Below are 19,229 nucleotides of genomic sequence, written 5' to 3' on the forward strand. Positions count from 1 at the left end.
GCGGCTCCTACATGGAGGGGGCGGGGAACATGTTCGACGCCAGCGTCCTCGCAGCCTACGGCAACGTCATTGTGGTCACTATGAACTACCGTCTGGGCGTGCTTGGTGAGTATGTCTGTTGGCATACTATGACATCACTTCCTGTTTGCACCATCAGGGCTCAGTATGGTTTCTCTCTCCTGAATTAGACGCCTTGCAATTATATATAGCGAGGAGTTTTTCCTGATCATGTGAACTGACCAGGAAAATATCTGTGTCCTTGTTATACAGATGTAGGATCTTAATTTGAGCCAGTGTCCTACAGCAGGAACATAATCCTGCAGGGGTTGATACATTTTTCGTTAAGGCAAATCAAGTCTGGCATTTTAAAGTGGAAATTACAAACTTTAGAAGGCTTTTTTAAACCTCGAATACACCACATTTGCATTTCCTGCTATGCAGGAACAAAAGAGTGATCCAATTCTGATCCTACATCTGTAGCTAGGTCCTGGACTTTGTCCTGACCACGTGACCTGAACAGGAGAACCATCTGGCCCTAGCTGAACCATGACCTGAGCATTGTGTGGTCTGCCCTTTCGCTGTGTACAGACTCTGAGACAGTGGATAGGAGTTTAGTCAGCTGTTCTATAGGGGCTGACTGCCTGCTTGTTTCTACAGGTGTTTGTTTGTATACTGTACACCACAGTATCCATTGTGGTTGCCAGGTTGGGTAATGGGATCTTGTTTACAGTATCAAGCCTGTCTCAACACATCAGAGTATTCTTCAAGAGAGAAATTGGAGTACTTCATGATACAGTTCAAGCTTTACCACTAGTGTAAACCGAGTGAAATGTGATCCAGACGGTCATTGACAGACCAGGCCATTCAGTAGAGAGGTTTGAGAATTTGAGGTCCACCTGGCGGCAGTCCTGTCCTAACCTGACCTGCTAAATTTGGGCCTGTCTGTTTTGTGGTAATGTTTCTTTCATGTGCTATTATGCTTTTCTACATCTGTCTGACTAACTGGAAACATTATTGAGCGGAGCGTGAGAACAATCCTCTGTGTGAACTCCAGTTTCCTTAACGCACTATTTAATCCTTGCGCTGCATGCCGCTGTAATGGACTGATCCAAACGGTCCTCGATGGTGTGCATGTTCACATCATTCTTAAGCCAAATAGTAGTCTATACCTGTGTGATTTACACACTCTGTGTATAGTAGTTGTGTATGTATTGCATGTGTGTGCGCCTGTGTGTGTTATGTAGGTATGTGTGTAATTTACCCTTGTGTAGTGTACGACACACACACACACACACTGACACAGAGGTAAAGAGCGATCTTGCTGAGCGATGCAGAGGGATGATGCAGTGTCCTCGATTCCTCTAACATGGTTGAACATTTTGGTACGTCGGGCGAGTAGACTAACCTCTCTCTCTCTCTCTCTCTCCCTCTGTTCTGCTTTAACTGGGTTACTCTACTGTACTGAAGGGATTATATATGTGTGTGTGTGGGTGTGTGTGTGTGTGTGTGAGTGTGCGTGCGTGCGTGTGTGTGTGTCTATGTGTGTGTGTGCGTGCGTGTGTCTGTGTTTGTTAGTGAGTTTGTATGTGTGTGCGTGTCTGTGTTTGTTAGTGAGATTGTATGTGTGTGTGTGTCTGTGTTTGTTAGTGAGTTTGTATGTGTGTACGTGCTTGTGTGTGCGTGTGTGCATGTATGCATACATGTATTAGTGTGTGTGTGCATTTTGTGTGTATGTGTACGTGTGCATATTTGAATATGTAACAGTATACATCGTGCCTTCCACCCTCACCACCTCTCTCATTGGACAAAACATTTTTGGCCTAAAAAGAGAAAGACAACTGCTCGACATTTCAACAATATGTTTAGCACATAATCTTTAGTATCATATCGTACTTAAGCACATGCACACTCGCATATGCCAACCTGATTTCAGCCTGTGCCTTTAAGAGAGAGATAGGGGATAGAGACAGATGAGAGAGGGAAAAACAGAGAGCGACAGAGTTAGAGAGAGAAGGAGAAACAGAGAGAGAGACAGAGTTAGAGAGAGAAGGAGAAACAGAGAGAGAGACAGAGTTAGAGAGAGAAGGAGAAACAGAGAGAGACAGAGTTAGAGAGAGAAGGAGAAACAGAGAGAGACAGAGTTAGAGAGAGAAGGAGAAACAGAGAGAGACAGAGTTAGAGAGAGAAGGAGAAACAGAGAGAGACAGAGTTAGAGAGAGAAGGAGAAACAGAGAGAGAGACAGAGTTAGAGAGAGAAGGAGAAACAGAGAGAGAGACAGAGTTAGAGAGAGAAGGAGAAACAGAGAGAGACAGAGTTAGAGAGAGAAGGAGAAACAGAGAGAGAGACAGAGTTAGAGAGAGAAGGAGAAACAGAGAGAGACAGAGTTAGAGAGAGAAGGAGAAACAGAGAGAGACAGAGTTAGAGAGAGAAGGAGAAACAGAAGGGGGAGATGGGAACATTCTAAATATAGACCATTAGAAGTGCTTTTTAAATCTGCAGCGAAGCAAAGAATTCATTCAATCAAAATGTGTTAATGCAATGTGGCCATGGCACGCACACACACACACACACACACACACTCACACACACACACACACACACACACACACACACACACACACACACACACACACACACACACACACACACACACAGGCTTACACTTATCTCTCTATACTCTCATACAATTTCATAAGGGTTTCAAACAAATGAAACGTTTTGGTGGATGTTAGATTAATTCATGATATATTTGTGCTTTGTGAAAGGGGAGAAGATGTCTGATGTCTGCATGAGAAGAAAATCCCAAATGTCTGCCATGTGCAGTCCAGGAGTGTTTAGCATGGTGAAGATAGGAGTGTGTATACTCTTACCTGCCTACAGTCCAGGAGTGTTTAGCATGGTGAAGATAGGAGTGTGTATACTAGTACCTGCCTACAGTCCAGGAGTGTTTAGCATGGTGAAGATAGGAGTGTGTATACTCTTACCTGCCTACAGTCCAGGAGTATTTAGCATGGTGAAGATAGGAGTGTGTATACTAGTACCTGCCTACAGTCCAGGAGTATTTAGCATGGTGAAGATAGGAGTGTGTATACTCTTACCTGCCTACAGTCCAGGAGTATTTAGCATGGTGAAGATAGGAGTGTGTATACTCTTACCTGCCTACAGTCCAGGAGTATTTAGCATGGTGAAGATAGGAGTGTGTATACTCTTACCTGCCTACAGTCCAGGAGTATTTAGCATGGTGAAGATAGGAGTGTGTATACTCTTACCTGCCTACAGTCCAGGAGTATTTAGCATGGTGAAGATAGGAGTGTGTATACTCTTACCTGCCTACAGTCCAGGAGTGTTTAGCATGGTGAAGATATGAGTGTGTATACTCTTACCTGCCTACAGTCCAGGAGTGCTTAGCATGGTGAAGATAGGAGTGTGTATACTCTTACCTGCCTACAGTCCAGGAGTGTTTAGCATGGTGAAGATAGGAGTGTGTATACTCTTACCTGCCTACAGTCCAAGAGTATTTAGCATGGTGAAGATAGGAGTGTGTATACTAGTACCTGCCTACAGTCCAGGAGTATTTAGCATGGTGAAGATAGGAGTGTGTATACTAGTACCTGCCTACAGTCCAGGAGTATTTAGCATGGTGAAGATAGGAGTGTGTATACTCTTACCTGCCTACAGTCCAAGAGTATTTAGCATGGTGAAGATAGAAGTGTGTATACTAGTACCTGCCTACAGTCCAGGAGTATTTAGCATGGTGAAGATAGGAGTGTGTATACTAGTACCTGCCTACAGTCCAGGAGTGTTTAGCATGGTGAAGATAGGAGTGTGTATACTCTTACCTGCCTACAGTCCAGGAGTATTTAGCATGGTGAAGATAGGAGTGTGTATACTAGTACCTGCCTACAGTCCAGGAGTGTTTAGCATGGTGAAGATAGGAGTGTGTATACTCTTACCTGCCTACAGTCCAGGAGTATTTAGCATGGTGAAGATAGGAGTGTGTATACTCTTACCTGCCTACAGTCCAGGAGTATTTAGCATGGTGAAGATAGGAGTGTGTATACTAGTACCTGCCTACAGTCCAGGAGTGTTTAGCATGGTGAAGATAGGAGTGTGTATACTCTTACCTGCCTACAGTCCAGGAGTATTTAGCATGGTGAAGATAGGAGTGTGTATACTAGTACCTGCCTACAGTCCAGGAGTGTTTAGCATGGTGAAGATAGGAGTGTGTATACTCTTACCTGCCTACAGTCCAGGAGTATTTAGCATGGTGAAGATAGGAGTGTGTATACTCTTACCTGCCTACAGTCCAGGAGTATTTAGAATGGTGAAGATAGGAGTGTGTATACTCTTACCTGCCTACAGTCCAGGAGTATTTAGCATGGTGAAGATAGGAGTGTGTATACTAGTACCTGCCTACAGTCCAGGAGTGTTTAGCATGGTGAAGATAGGAGTGTGTATACTCTTACCTGCCTACAGTCCAGGAGTGTTTAGCATGGTGAAGATAGGAGTGTGTATACTAGTACCTGCCTACAGTCCAGGAGTGTTTAGCATGGTGAAGATAGGGCTCCATACATACAGCTCCAGCCCAATGCTGCTGACTGCTCACCTTCCCCCTACCTTCCTCCTGGCTGCTACAGGCCCATGCAGCCTCCTGATTTGTGCTGCACAGCCATCTGTTCAGACTAATTAACTAATTAAGTAATTAATGAACTCTGGGGAAGGGCCAACCATCACTGGGCTGTAGGAGAGAGAGAGGCTTTCTCACCTCAGGAAGAGAAATGAAACACTTTGCCGTCTTCATCTTCTCCTTCTTCTCCTTCTACTTCTTCTTCTCCTCCAACCACTCCTCTCTTCTTCTCCTCTCGTTCATCTCATCCCCATTCTCTCCATCAGATCAGACCCATCTCTCCATCAGATCAGACCCATCTCTCCATCAGATCAGACCCATCTCTCTGATTGAACAAGATCGGATGACTCCTAATGAGTTCATCTCATGTGTTTGTTTCTCTCCTCTCTACCAACAAACACCAAATCCCTGAATTATCATTCCCAGCTCTCTCCGGATGCACCCAAGGCCACTGGCGTTGAGTTATTAATACTTCAGCATACAGCCTATTGGTTTCAATGTACAGTAATCTCATAATGACACACCCAGCTCAGATTGAATAAATAGAGCCAATGTTGGGATTTTAGTATTATGAGAAATCAGATGTTCCCTTTTATAATGAGGTGATCATTTGGTTATTGTTGCATGAGGCTGTCAGGAGAAAGTGAATTTGCCTGGCCAAATGCACAGAGTGGAGAAAGCATGAAATTAAAAGAGATGGGGGTGTAGTGTTACTGTATGGAATGATCATTCAGATGGTGAAACAACACAGTACAATAGAATAGACCACAATCCAATCCTGCATAACACACAGGATAACACTGGAGAGTGCACAACGTTTGACAATACAACAGCCCAGTAATAGAATAGACGGGTTAGCTGACAATGTCAAGAAAACGATGTGCAAGCTTCAAAGGGGCAGAAGGCCATGTGTTGTTGTGATTCTGGATGGCCAGTTAGCTAGCAGCAATGACAAGAAGCTGCCATGTGGGGAATTGAAAGTGGCTTGTTTCAGCTCGTTTGATCTTGTTCTTGATACCATGTCTTGTTTTGAGGTGTTTTGACTGATGTCACGTCTATGCTAAAATGGCTCAAATGTGCTAGCTAGCTAGCTAACCAACGACTGTAAGGATGTATTTTAGAGACAAGTGCTCATTGTGCAACTTTATGTTTTTGATAAACATTGGAGACGAAATATAGTTTACATGTTGTCAACAATCTAAGCCAACCCCGTCTGTTTTGCCCCATAGTTGCGCACACGTCAGTTTTGTTGCTAAACAACCAACCCGTCTATACAGAAGGATAGTGATTTCTCTGAAACCCACAGATACTGATAAAGGCCATGATGGATACGGTTGATCTCAAAGGTTACCTCACAATGCACAATGAGCAATTTCACCTATGAGTCCAATTTTACGCTGTTAGACACAGGCTCCTGTTTACAACAAGAACAAACCATCCATGAACGATGTAGTCTGAAAACACTGCGCTTCTCTCTCTGAGCACAGTCTCATCTGTGGAGTGCAGATATCTTACAGTAATACTCAATCTGTACAGCACAAACACAGGTAATTTCACATGTACATCTGTGGACCTCACTACTGGACTGATGTATACACAACCATATTTTCCCTTCTTTCTCGCCTGCCCCCACCTGCCATAGCTTTGAAGGCTGTCTCTCCATTTCCCTGTGTTCTTCCCTCTGTCTCTATATTGATATGTATGTTTATGTATCTGTCCTACTCTTCTGTACACTGAGTAAACCAAACATTAAGAACACCTTCCTAATATTGAGTTGCCCTCAGAACAGCCTCAATTCATTGTGTCGAAAGTGTTCCACAGGGATGCTGGCCAATGTTGACTCCAATGCTTCCCACAGTTGTGTCAAGTTGGCTGGATGTCCTTTGGGTGGTAGATCATTCTTGATACACATGAGAAACTGTTGAGTGTGAAAAACCCAGCCGCGTTGCAGTTCTTGACACAAACTGGTGCGCCTGGCACCTGCTACCATACTCCGTTCAAAGACACTTCAATATTTTGTCTTGCCCATTCATCCTCTGAATGGCACACATACACAATCCATGTCTCAATTGTCTCAAGGCTTAAAAATCCTTATTTAACCTGTCTCCTCCCCTTCATCTACACTGATTGAAGTGGATTTAATAAGTGACATCAATAAGGGATCATAACGTTCACCTGGATTCACCTGGTCAGTCTATGTCATGGAAAGAGAAGTTGTTCTTAATGTTCTGTATACTCAGTGTATATACTGTAGATATAGGATCTTCATTTGATCACCCTGTTGCAGGAAATGTTAAACTTGTGTCACGCCCTGACATAGAGATCTCTAGTTGGTTTGGTCAGGGTGTGAATATCTATGTGTAGATCTATGTTATCTATTTCTATGTTGGCCGGGTGTGGTTCCCAATCAGAAGCAGCTGTCGATCGTTGTCTCTGATTGGGGATCATACTTAGGCAGCCATTTTGCCTACCTATGTTGTGGGATCTTGTTTCTGGTTTGGCTTGTTTGTGTGTAGCCCATTAGAACGTCACGTTACGTTGCTTTTGTTGTTTTGTCGTGTGTTTACTTCTTAATTAAACATGTACGCATACCGCGCTGCACCTTGGTCCAATCATTTACTCAACGAACGTGACAACTTGTAGTGTATTTGAGGTTTAAAAAGGCTTCTGAAGTTTGTAATTTCCACTTTGACATTTTAGACTTTTTCCGTTGCGAAAAAAATATTTAAACCCCTACAAAAATGGCCATTAAATATAATCCACATGATAGTTCACATTTCCTTTTGCTGCAGGATTATTTTCCTGCTGTAGCGAACTGGCTCAAATTAAGATCCTACATCTGTATCTGTCGCTTATTGACCATATCTCTATGATAGGTTGGTTCCCTCCTACTAATGAGATGTGCATTAGGAGGAGAACGATCTGGCCTAAATGGCCATGTACTCAATAATAATCAATACCCGGCACAGCCAGAAGAGGACTGGCCACCCATCAGAGCCTGGTTCCTCTCTAGGTTTCTTCCTAGGTTCCTGCCTTTCTAGGGAGCTTTTCCACTTTGCTTCTACATACAGTACCAGTCAAAAGTTTGAACACACCTATTCATTCAAGGGTTTTTCTTAATTTTTACTATTTTCTACCTTGTAGAATAATAGTGAAGATATCAAAACTATGAAATAACACATATGGAATCATGTAGTAACCAAAAAAGTGTTACAAAAATCTAAATATATTTTATATTTCAGATTCTTCAAAGTAGCCACCCTTTGCCTTGACAGCTTTGCACACTCTTGGCATTCTCTCAACCAGCTTCACCTGGAATGCTTTTCCAACAGTCTTGAAGGAGTTCCCACGTATGCTGAGCACTTGTTGGCTACTTTTCCTTCACTCTGAGGTCCAACTCATCCCAAACCATCTCAATTGGGTTGAGGTCGGGTGATTGTGGAGGCCAGGTCATCTGATGCAGCACACCATCACTCTCCTTCTTGGTAAAATAGCCCTTACACAGCCTGGAGGTGTGTTGGGTCATTGTCCTTTTGAAAAACAAATGATAAACCACTAAGCCCAAACCAGATGGGATGGCGTATCGCTGCAGAATGCTGTGGTAGCCATGCTGGTTAGGTGTGCCTTGAATTCTAAATTATTCACAGACAGTGTCACCAGCAAAGCACCCCCACACCATCACACCTCCTCCTCCATTCTTCACGGTGGGAACTACACATGCGGAGATCATCCGTTCACCTACACTGTGTCTCACAAAGACACAGCGGTTGGAACCAAAATTCTCCACCGGTCTAATGTCCATTGCTTGTGTTTCTTGGCCCAAGCAAGTCTCTTCTTATTATTGGTGTCCTTTAGTAGTGGTTTCTTTGCAGCAATTCGACCATGAAGGCCAGATTCACACAGTCTCCTCTGAACAGTTGATGTTGAGATGTGTCTGTTACTTATAATATAATAATAATAATAATATGCAATTTAGCAGACGCTTTTATCCAAAGCGACTTACAGTCATGCGTGCATACATTTTTTGTGTATGGGTGGTCCCGGGGATTGAACCCACTACCTTGGTGTTACAAGCGCCGTGCTCTACCAGCTGAGCTACAGAGGACCACTTGAACTCTGTGAAGCATTTATTTGGGCTGCAATTTCTGAGGCTGGTAACTCTAATGATCTTATCCTCTGCAGCAGAGGTAACTCTGGGTCTTCCTTTCCTGTGCCAGCTTCGAATAGCGCTTGATGGTTTTTGCGACTGCACTTGAAGAAACTTTCAAAGTTCTTGACATTTTCCGGATTAACTGACCTTCATGTCTTAAAGTAATGATGGACTGTCGTTTCTCTTTGCTTATTTGAGCTGCTCTTACCATAATATGGACTTGGTCTTTTACCCAATAGGGCTATCTTCTGTATACACCCCCTACCTTGTCACAACACAACTGATTGGCTCAAACACATTAACAAAGTAACTTTTAACAAGGCACACCTGTTAATTGAAATTAATTCCAGGTGACTACCTCGTGAAGCTGGTTGAGAGAATACCAATAGTGTGAAAAGATGTCATCAAGGCAAAGGGTGGCTACTTTGAAGAAACTCCATTTATTTTGATTTGTTTAACACTTTTATGGTTACTACATGATTCCATATGTGTTATTTCATAGTTTTTATGTCTTCACTACTATTCTACAATGTAGAAAATAGTAAAGATTAAGAAAAACCATTGAATGAGTAGGTGTGTCCAAACTTTTGCCTGGTAATGTACATTTGGGGTTTTAGGCTGGGTAGACTTTGGACTGCTGATGTAAAAATAAATGTGATTGAATTTTATTGATGTGTTTGGAGAAGTGTAATATCCCTGTCTCTGTCTTCATCCCATCTGTCCATCACACTCCATCTTGCAAGGCTCATTTGAATAATTTACTGAATCTGCAGTATATGCTTTCCTTGTGTCAATCGCCTTTCATATCCCCCTCTTCTTTTCTTTTTGGCCCTCTTTCCATTCCATACCACCCTTTCTCCACTCTGGGTAGAGCTCTCTATTCACCTATTCATGTATTCATAGATCAGTTTGTTCAGTGACTTCCTGATAATTGTCCTGTTCATGTCTGAGACACTAAGTCTGTAGGGGCCTATTCACTCACACGCAGGCTAGCTAGCTCCTATACTATGACTCTACACACCTGAGTGGCTGCACACACACACACACACACTCACCTTGGATCAGTGAACAGAACAGGCTTTTACTGAGCCACTGTAGTGGAGAACAACACATCCCAACAATATCATTACTCCTAATTGGCTCTCACAGCACTGACTCCACTCAGCCAACTGCTTCACCAGTCACCTCTTCAATAGGTAGAGAGAGAGAGAGAGAGAGAGAGAGAGAGAGAGAGAGAGAGAGAGAGAGAGAGAGAGAGAGAGAGAGAGAGAGAGAGAGAGAGAGAGAGAGAGAGAGAGAGAGTGTGTGACTCATAGCTCAGAATTCATGATTAGAACACAGAATTAATCTCAAACCACAAAGGTTTAATACCCCACATACCAGGTCTGTATGATTATAAAGGTGACCATTACAATAAAGATGCAAGCTACAATTAATTAATGATAATGTTTTTTCACCATCACAATATTACACTGATTACTCCCATTGTTGTAAATATTGTAAAGAACCGTCCTAAATATTGGCGTGATATTTGATTACTATGGTTCCAGAGGAAGGAGGGGGCAGTGTTTCATTAAGAGGTGTCTGGTGGATGCTTAGAGAGCTCAACTCATATTTTTCAAATAACCCTCAATCTAGTGCTCTTTATCCTCCCGTTATGTCTTTCTCCCATTCATTTATTTCTCTCCACCATATCTCTCCTTCTCTCTCTCTCTCTCTCTCTCTCTCTCTCTCTCTCTCTCTCTCTCTCTCTCTCCTCCTTCTCTCTCTCTCTCTCCTTCTCTCTCTCTCTCCTTCTCTCTCTCTCTCTCTCTTCGAGGTTGAAGACTCTCTTCACAGTTCCTTGGCCGTTACCTAAAGCGAGTGTAGAATATGCATGAGTTCTGCCTCGTAAACTGCTGCTCTCAGCGCTAAAGTAGGCAGGAGGCCCAACTCAGCAGACAGGAAGAGTATTGAAAAGAAAACTTAGTGAGAGAGAGAGAGAAAGAGAGAGAGAGAGAGAGAGAGAGAGAGAGAGAGAGAGAGAGAGAGAGAGATTGAAAGAGAGAGAGAGAGATTGAAAGAGAGCGAGAGAGAGAGAGAAAGAAGAGGTCATGTGAGCATGAGAGTGTGTCTGACTTTAAGTCTGTGTGTTCATGTCATGCCAGAGTTTGTCCAGATCTATGTGACTGTAGCTCTGACTGCTATGAGATCAGACACATCTTCACGCCTCTGGCTCTGGCCAATAGTACGGGTCACAGTTCAGAGGTCGTAAGGTCACTGAGACCCTGTCCCTGACCACCATGATCCAAACCATTACTCTATCAACTGTCCAATCAACGGGTGACCATTTATTGAGGCCAGTGGATGAGGCCAGTGGATGAGGACCGCCCAGTGAGTGAACTCACTAATCTTTATCTTGGTGTCACTGTACATCTTGATCTGTTTAATCCCTTCCTCTCGCTCTCTAGTGCTCTCTCTCCTGACTCTCTTTTGCTCTCTCTCATTCTCTCTTTCTCTATCCCTCCTTCTCTCTCTCTTGCTTTCTCACTCTCTTGCTCAAAGCTCAGGGGTTAGAGGTCAGATTGCTTTTGTATTCAGTCCTATTTTGGTCTCTTTTCTTTGACTGTGCCGCTGGGGGCTGTTAAGCAGCAGTTGATGAGTGAATGGCTGCATGGTGTATGTCTCTGTCCCTCTGTCTTTCCCCAGGCCTCTCCCCAGGCCTCTCTCTCAGCCCTTTGCTCTTTAGAAACAGGGCTACCGTCTACAGAGAATACAAAACCCTCTCCTGAAGCCATGGAAGGGTTCAACATATTTTCCCTCTTAGTCCCTTATAATGTAGCTCCTGGAGTGGTGTTTGCCTTGACCTACATGGTGTGGAACCATGGAGCCAGGATGGCATTCTCTGCTCAAGGACAATCAATTACACAACACTCTTAGCAAAGATTCTGTTACTGACACATCATGATCCATTTAATCTGCCAATGAAGGTCATTATGCATGGCTAATAGTCTTTGACAAAACACTGGAGATACAACTCCTCCGAAAAACATGTATAATCACCATTCACAGAATGCCCTTCATATAATTTCCATTTTCATAAAGTCATGTCTAACACGTCAGTTGACATGTAGTGGCTTTGTCGGGCTCCACTCCTCATACAGTTGTAGCATATCAGTACCACAGGTATTAATCACGGCTGGCATTATTTGCAGTCCACCCATGCAGTAACTATCAAGTCCAAACCACCAATTAACCAGCAGAGAGAGAGAGAGAGAGAGAGAGAGAAGAGAGAGAGAGAGAGAGAGAAAGAGAGAGAGAGAGAGAGAGAGAGAGAGAGAGAGAGAGAGAGAGAGAGAGAGAAGAGAGAAAGAGAGAGAGAGAGAGACAGACAGACAGACAGACAGGCAGGCAGGCAGGCAGACAGACAGACAGACAGACAGACAGACAGACAGACAGACAGACAGACAGACAGACAGACAGACAGACAGACAGACAGACAGACAGACAGACAGACAGACAGACAGACAGACAGACGAGTGTGTCTCTGTATCATAAAGTAGTAGCTAGGCCTCAGACCCACAGATAACAGAGTGATGCCCTGCTCCCAGCAGGGTTGGGGTTAATTCCATTTCATTTAATTCAAATTCCAGGTCAATCTTTAAATTCAGAGATAATTCCATTCCTCTCACTTCCAATGTTAGGTAAATTCCAATAATACAATTCACAATTTAATATTATCCCCAACAGTTCAGACAGCCTAGCTATACTGGGAATATAGAAATACACGTTTAAATAATTTCTAACAAATCCTGCAGTCAATTGTTGATATTAAGTGCAGTAATTCCATTAACTGGGGAATGTACACTACCGTTCAAAAGTTTGGGGTCACTGAGAAATGTCCTAGTTTTCAAAAGCAAAGCAATTTTTTTGTCCATTAAAATAACATCAAATTGATCAGAAATACAGTGTAGACATTGTTAATGTTGTAAATGGCTATTGTAGCTGGAAACAGCTGATTTTTAATGGAATATCTACATAGGCATAAAGAGGCACATTATCAGCAACCATCAGTCCTGTGTTCCAATGTCACATTGTGTTTGCTAATCCAAGTTTATCATTTTAAAAGGCTAATTGATCATTAGAAAACCCTTTTGCAATTATGTTAGCACAGCTGAAAACTGTTGTGCTGATTAAAGCAGCAATAAAACTGGCCTTCTTGAGACTAGCTGAGTATCTGGAGCATCAGCAATTGTGGGTTCGATTACAGGCTCAAAATGGCCAGAAACAAATAACTTTCTTCTGAAACTCGTCAGTCTATTCTTGTTCTGAGAAATTAAGGCTATTCCATGCGAGAAATTGCCAAGAAACTGAAGATCTCGTACAACGATGTGTACTACTCCCTTCACAGAACAGCGCAAACTGGTTCTAACCAGAAGAGAAAGTGGAGTGGGAGGCACAACTGAGCAAGAGGACAAATACATTAGAGTGTCTAGTTTGAGAAACAGACGCCTCACATGTTCTCAACTGGCAGCTTCATTAAATAGTACCTGCAAAACACCAGTCTCAACGTCAACAGTGAAGAGGCGACTCCGGGATGCTGACCTTATAGGCAGAGTTGCAAAGAAAAAGCCATATCTCAGACTGCCCATCTTAGTCTTTTCTTTTTATTGGCCAGTCTGAGATATGGCTTTTTCTTTGCAACTCTGCCTAGAAGGTCAGCATCTTGCCTCTTCACTGTTGATGTTGAGACTGGTGTTTTGCAGGTACTATTTAATGAAGCTGCCAGTTAAGGACCTGTGAGGCGTCTGTTTCTCAAACTAGACACTCTAATGTATTTGTCCTCTTGCTCAGTTGTGCACCGGGGCCTCCCACTCCTCTTTCTATTCTGGTTAGAGCCAGTTTGCGCTGTTCTGTGAAGGGAGTAGTACAATTGCTTTTCTTTCGAAACAAGGACATTTCTCAGTGACCCCAAACTTTTGAACGGTAGTGTACAAATATTGAATTCCAATTCAATTAAATTCCAACTATTAAATTATTTTACAATTCCAATTCAATTACAACTCCGAACAGTCCAAACAGTCTTATTCCAATTCAATTCCAAATCCATAACTAGAATATTGCTGAAATTTGAATTGAGCAGTGTTGGGGGTAATACATTACGTAATCAAATTACTTAACGTTACTTTTTCAAATTGGGTAATATTGAGTAATATATACAGTGGGGAAAAAAAGTATTTAGTCAGCCACCAATTGTGCAAGTTCTCCCACTTAAAAAGATGAGAGAGGCCTGTAACTTTCATCATAGGTACACGTCAACTATGACAGACAAAAGGAGGAAAAAAAATCCAGAAAATCACATTGTATGATTTTTAATGAATTTATTTGCAAATTATGGTGGAAAATAAGTATTTGGTCAATAACAAAAGTTTCTCAATACTTTGTTATATACCCTTTGTTGGCAATGACACAGGTCAAACATTTTCTGTAAGTCTTCACAAGGTTTTCACACACTGTTGCTGGTATTTTGGCCCATTCCTCCATGCAGATCTCCTCTAGAGCAGTGATGTTTTGGGGCTGTCGCTGGGCAACACGGACTTTCAACTCCCTCCAAAGATTTTCTATGGGGTTGAGATCTGGAGACTGGCTAGGCCATTCCAGGACCTTGAAATGCTTCTTACGAAGCCACTCCTTCGTTGCCCGGGCGGTGTGTTTGGGATCATTGTCATACTGAAAGACCCAGCCACGTTTCATCTTCAATGCCCTTGCTGATGGAAGGAGGTTTTCACTCAAAATCTCACCATACATGGCCCCATTCATTCTTTCCTTTACACGAATCAGTCGTCCTGGTCCCTTTGCAGAAAAACAGCCCCAAAGCATGATGTTTACAGCCACATGCTTCACAGTAGGTATGGTGTTCTTTGGATGCAACTCAGCATTCTTTGTCCTCCAAACACGACGAGTTGAGTTTTTACCAAAAAGTTCTATTTTGGTTTCATCTGACCATATGACATTCTCCCAATCCTCTTCTGGATCATCCAAATGCACTCTAGCACGGGCCTGGACATGTACTGGCTTAAGCAGGGGGACACGTCTGGCACTGCAGGATTTAAGTCCCTGGCGGCGTAGTGTGTTACTGATGGTAGGCTTTGTTACTTTGGTCCCAGCTCTCTGCAGGTCATTCACTAGGTCCCCCCGTGTGGTTCTGGGATTTTTGCTCACCGGTCTTGTGATCATTTTGACCCCACGGGGTGAGATCTTTCGTGGAGCCCCAGATTGAGGGAGATTATCAGTGGTCTTGTATGCCTTCCATTTCCTAATAATTGCTCCCACAGTTGATTTCTTCAAACCAAGCTGCTTACCTATTGCAGATTCAGTCTTCCCAGCCTGGTGCAGGTCTACAATTTTGTTTCTGGTGTCCTTTGACAGCTCTTTGGTCTTGGCCATAGTGGAGTTTGGAGTGTGACTGTTTGAGCTTGTGGGCAGGTGTCTTTTATACTGATAACAAGTTCAAACAGGTGCCATTAATACAGGTAACGAGTGGAGGACAGAGGAGCCTCTTAAAGAAGAAGTTACAGGTCTGTGAGAGCCAGAAATCTTGCTTGTTTGTAGGTGACCAAATACTTATTTTCCACCATAATTTGCAAATAAATTCATTAAAAATCCTACAATGTGATTTTCTGGATTTTTTTTCCTCAATTTGTCTGTCATAGTTGACGTGTACCTATGATGAAAATTACAGGCCTCTCTCATCTTTTTAAGTGGGAGAACTTGCACAATTGGTGGCTGACTAAATACTTTTTTCCCCCACTATATATTATTATTGTTACTTAGTCAAACAACCGGGTGTGTGTTTCCATGAGCCAATCTCGACTTGTTTCCTAATTTAGCTCTCGATCAAGCGGAGAAAGGCTGTTTTGAGAAATGTCATGACTGCTGCTGTCCATAGAAATGTATAAAGGGTGCACCTCTGATCTTTGCCATTGATCACTTCTGTGATAGCAAAGCCTATAGAGGGCTTTCCCGTCTAGTGACAAGTGTGCCCTCTATACATCTCTATTGGTCCGTGTACATGCATTCCAGAACCAGAACTGGCGGTTGCAGAGAAAGATTTTGAATTAACAGACCTTTGGCTTACAGAATATATACAGTGGGGAGAACAAGTATTTGATACACTGCCGATTTTGCAGGTTTTCCTGCTTACAAAGCATGTAGAGGTCTGTAATTTTTATCATAGGTACACTTCAACTGTGAGAGACGGAATCTAAAACAAAGATCCAGAAAATCACATTGTATGATTTTTAAGTAATTAATTTGCATTTTATTGCATGACATAAGTATTTGATCACCTACCAACCAGTAAGAATTCCGGTTCTCACAGACCTGTTAGTTTTTCTTTAAGAAGCCCTCCTGTTCTCCACTCATTACCTGTATTAACTGCACCTGTTTGAACTCGTTACCTGTATAAAAGACACCTGTCCACACACTCAATCAAACAGACTCCAACCTCTCCACAATGGCCAAGACCAGAGAGCTGTGTAAGGACATCAGGGATAAAATTGTAGACCTGCACAAGGCTGAGATGGGCTACAGGACAATAGGCAAGCAGCTTGGTGAGAAGGCAACAACTGTTGGCGCAATTATTAGAAAATGGAAGAAGTTCAAGATGACGGTCAATCACCCTCGGTCTGGGGCTCCATGCAAGATCTCATCTTGTGGGGCATCAATGATCATGAGGAAGGTGAGGGATCAGCCCAGAACTACACTGCAGGACCTGGTTAATGACCTGAAGAGAGCTGGGACCACAGTCTCAAAGAAATCCATTAGTAACACACTACGCCGTCATGGATTAAAATCCTGCAGCGCAAGCAAGGTCCCCCTGCTCAAGCCAGTGCATGTCCAGGCCCGTCTGAAGTTTGCCAATGACCATCTGGATGATCCAGAGGAGGAATGGGAGAAGGTCATGTGGTCTGATGAGACAAAAATAGAGCTTTTTGGTCTAAACTCCACTCGCCGTGTTTGGACGAAGAAGAAGGATGAGTACAACCCCAAGAACACCATCCCAACCGTGAAGCATGGAGGTGGAAACATAATTCTTTGGGGATGCTTTTCTGCAAAGGGGACAGGACGACTGCACCGTATTGAGGGGAGGATGGATGGGGCCATGTATCGCGAGATCTTGGCCAACAACCTCCTTCCCTCAGTAAGAGCATTGAAGATGGGTCGTGGCTGGGTCTTCCAGCATGACAACGACCCGAAACACACAGCCAGGGCAACTAAGGAGTGGCTCCGTAAGAAGCATCTCAAGGTCCTGTAGTGGCCTAGCCAGTCTCCAGACCTGAACCCAATAGAAAATCTTTGGAGGGAGCTGAAAGTCCGTATTGCCCAGCGACAGCCCCGAAACCTGAAGGATCTGGAGAAGGTCTGTATGGAGGAGTGGGCCAAAATCCCTGCTGCAGTGTGTGCAAACCTGGTCAAGACCTACAGGAAACATATGATTTCTGTAATTGCAAACAAAGGTTTCTGTACCAAATATTAAGTTCTGCTTTTCTGATGTATCAAATACTTATGACATGCAATAAAATGCAAATTAATTACTTAAAAATCATACAATGTGATTTTCTGGATTTTTGTTTTAGATTCCGTCTCTCACAGTTGAAGTGTACCTATGATAAAAATTACAGACCTCTACATGCTTTGTAAGTAGGAAAACCTGCAAAATCGGCAGTGTATCAAATACTTGTTCTCCCCACTGTAGCTAATTAAGCAGCCCATATGTAGCACAGCCCTTGTAGACTACCACAGGAAAGCAGCGCCACAGATGAAAGGAGAAACTAGTGATCAAACCTGACTTAGTAAGTAGCCAATCTTTTTTAGAGAGATCGCATGGCTCGTCTTGCTCCCTCTGTCAGTCAAACAAACTGTGAGATTTAGAGTTTTTTTTCATGAAAGTAACGCAAAGTAATATAACTAGTAATATAACGTGTTACTTTCCACACAAAGTAATACTGTAAAGTAACGAGTAATAGGTCATATACGCCCAGGGTTTTATGTGCATGTGAAAACACCAGCAACACCCATTAGCTGTTCAACAAGGATAATGACTTTATAACACGTTTTATAATTATTATTTGCGTGCGTGTGTGTGTATCTGTGTATGAGAGCAAGTGAGTGGATGGGTGCCTGTGTTTGTTTTGTGTGTGTGTGTGTGTGTGTGTGTGTGTGTGTGTGTGTGTGTGTGTGTGTTTACAGTGTCTCTTCTCTCTCCTAACGAGCTCTCTTTACGGCGTTCATTTAACGACATAGGTATTAAAAATGAGTGCCATTGCTTTTGTCAGATAATACAGTGCTTGACTAATTTGCCAAAGTTTCTGTTAAAGCACTTGAGGCTGCTAACGAGCTGCAGCCTCGTAAACACCCAGGCAACTGTCACTGGATGCTACGGCCATCCTTGTTTGTGGAGGACATAAAAAGGATGCAAAACGTAATTATTTTTTATTCTCTCCCTGAATCTCTCCCTACACCTCTTCAACCAACCCTCATCCTCTTTCTCTCTCTATGCCTTCTCATTTATTCCTCTCTCTCATTCTGGTCTCTTTCCTGTCATCAAAATGTCCTCTCTGACATCTTATCATCCTTGTGTACCCCTCTCACTCCCCTATTCCTCAAATCACTCTTCACTTCTCTGTCTTTCCATTATGCTGTCTCACTTGCCTCACCTCTCCACGCAAATCCCTCTACCATCCGTCTACCCTCCATCCCTCCCTCCATTCGCCTCTCTCTGTCCTGCAGGGTTTCTGAGTACCGGGGACCAGTCAGCCAAGGGGAACTATGGTCTTTTGGACCAGATCCAGGCTCTGCGCTGGCTCAATGAGAACATTGGCCACTTTGGAGGAGACCCAGAGAGGATCACCATCTTTGGCTCCGGGGCTGGAGCCTCCTGTGTCAACCTGCTCATCCTCTCCCACCACTCAGAGGGTAAGGACCTGTCATCATAGTCATAACCCAGCTAGTGTAGCCGGTGTGAAATGGCTTGCTAGTTAGCGGTGCACGCTAGTGGCATTTCAATCGGTGACATCACTCGCTCTGAGACCTTGAAGTAGTTGTTTCCCTTGCTCTGCAAGGGCTGCGACTTTTGTGGAGCGATAGGTAACGATGCTTCGTGGGATGCAGTTTTATATGTGTTTGGTGGGTTCCTGGTTAGAGCCCAGGTTGGGGCGAAGAGAGGGATGGAGGCAACACTGTTACACTAGCACAGGGCTCTCCAACCCTGTTCCTGGAGAGCTACACTCCTCTAAGTTTTCGCTCCGACCCCAGTTGTAACTAACCTGATTCATTTTTATCAACCAGCTAATTAATAGAATCAGTTGCGCTAGATTAGGGTTGGAGTGAAAAACCTACAGGACGGTAGCTCTCCAGGAACAAGGTTGTAGAGCCCTGCAATTGCACATAACGTTCTGAGAACCATATGT

At 43.3% G+C, this 19,229-nt stretch overlaps 1 protein-coding gene across 1 annotated transcript in view; it reads left to right on the forward strand.

Moving 5' to 3' along the window:
• The window catches only part of LOC311099701 (neuroligin-2-like), a gene marked incomplete at both ends in the record, with an annotated part of 46,676 nt that overhangs the window by 19,778 nt on the left and 7,669 nt on the right, over positions 1-19,229 (forward strand). Inside the window, 2 exons of the mRNA XM_084140435.1 lie at positions 1-105; positions 18,550-18,735. The exon at positions 1-105 is cut by the window's left edge and continues 45 nt beyond it. Coding sequence (XP_083996561.1) covers positions 1-105; positions 18,550-18,735 — 291 coding nt within the window. The remainder of the gene's footprint in view (positions 106-18,549; positions 18,736-19,229) is intronic.

The sequence above is a fragment of the Coregonus lavaretus genome, assembly GCF_964263955.1.
Source record: "Coregonus lavaretus genome assembly, chromosome: 24".
Lineage (NCBI taxonomy): Eukaryota > Metazoa > Chordata > Actinopteri > Salmoniformes > Salmonidae > Coregonus > Coregonus lavaretus.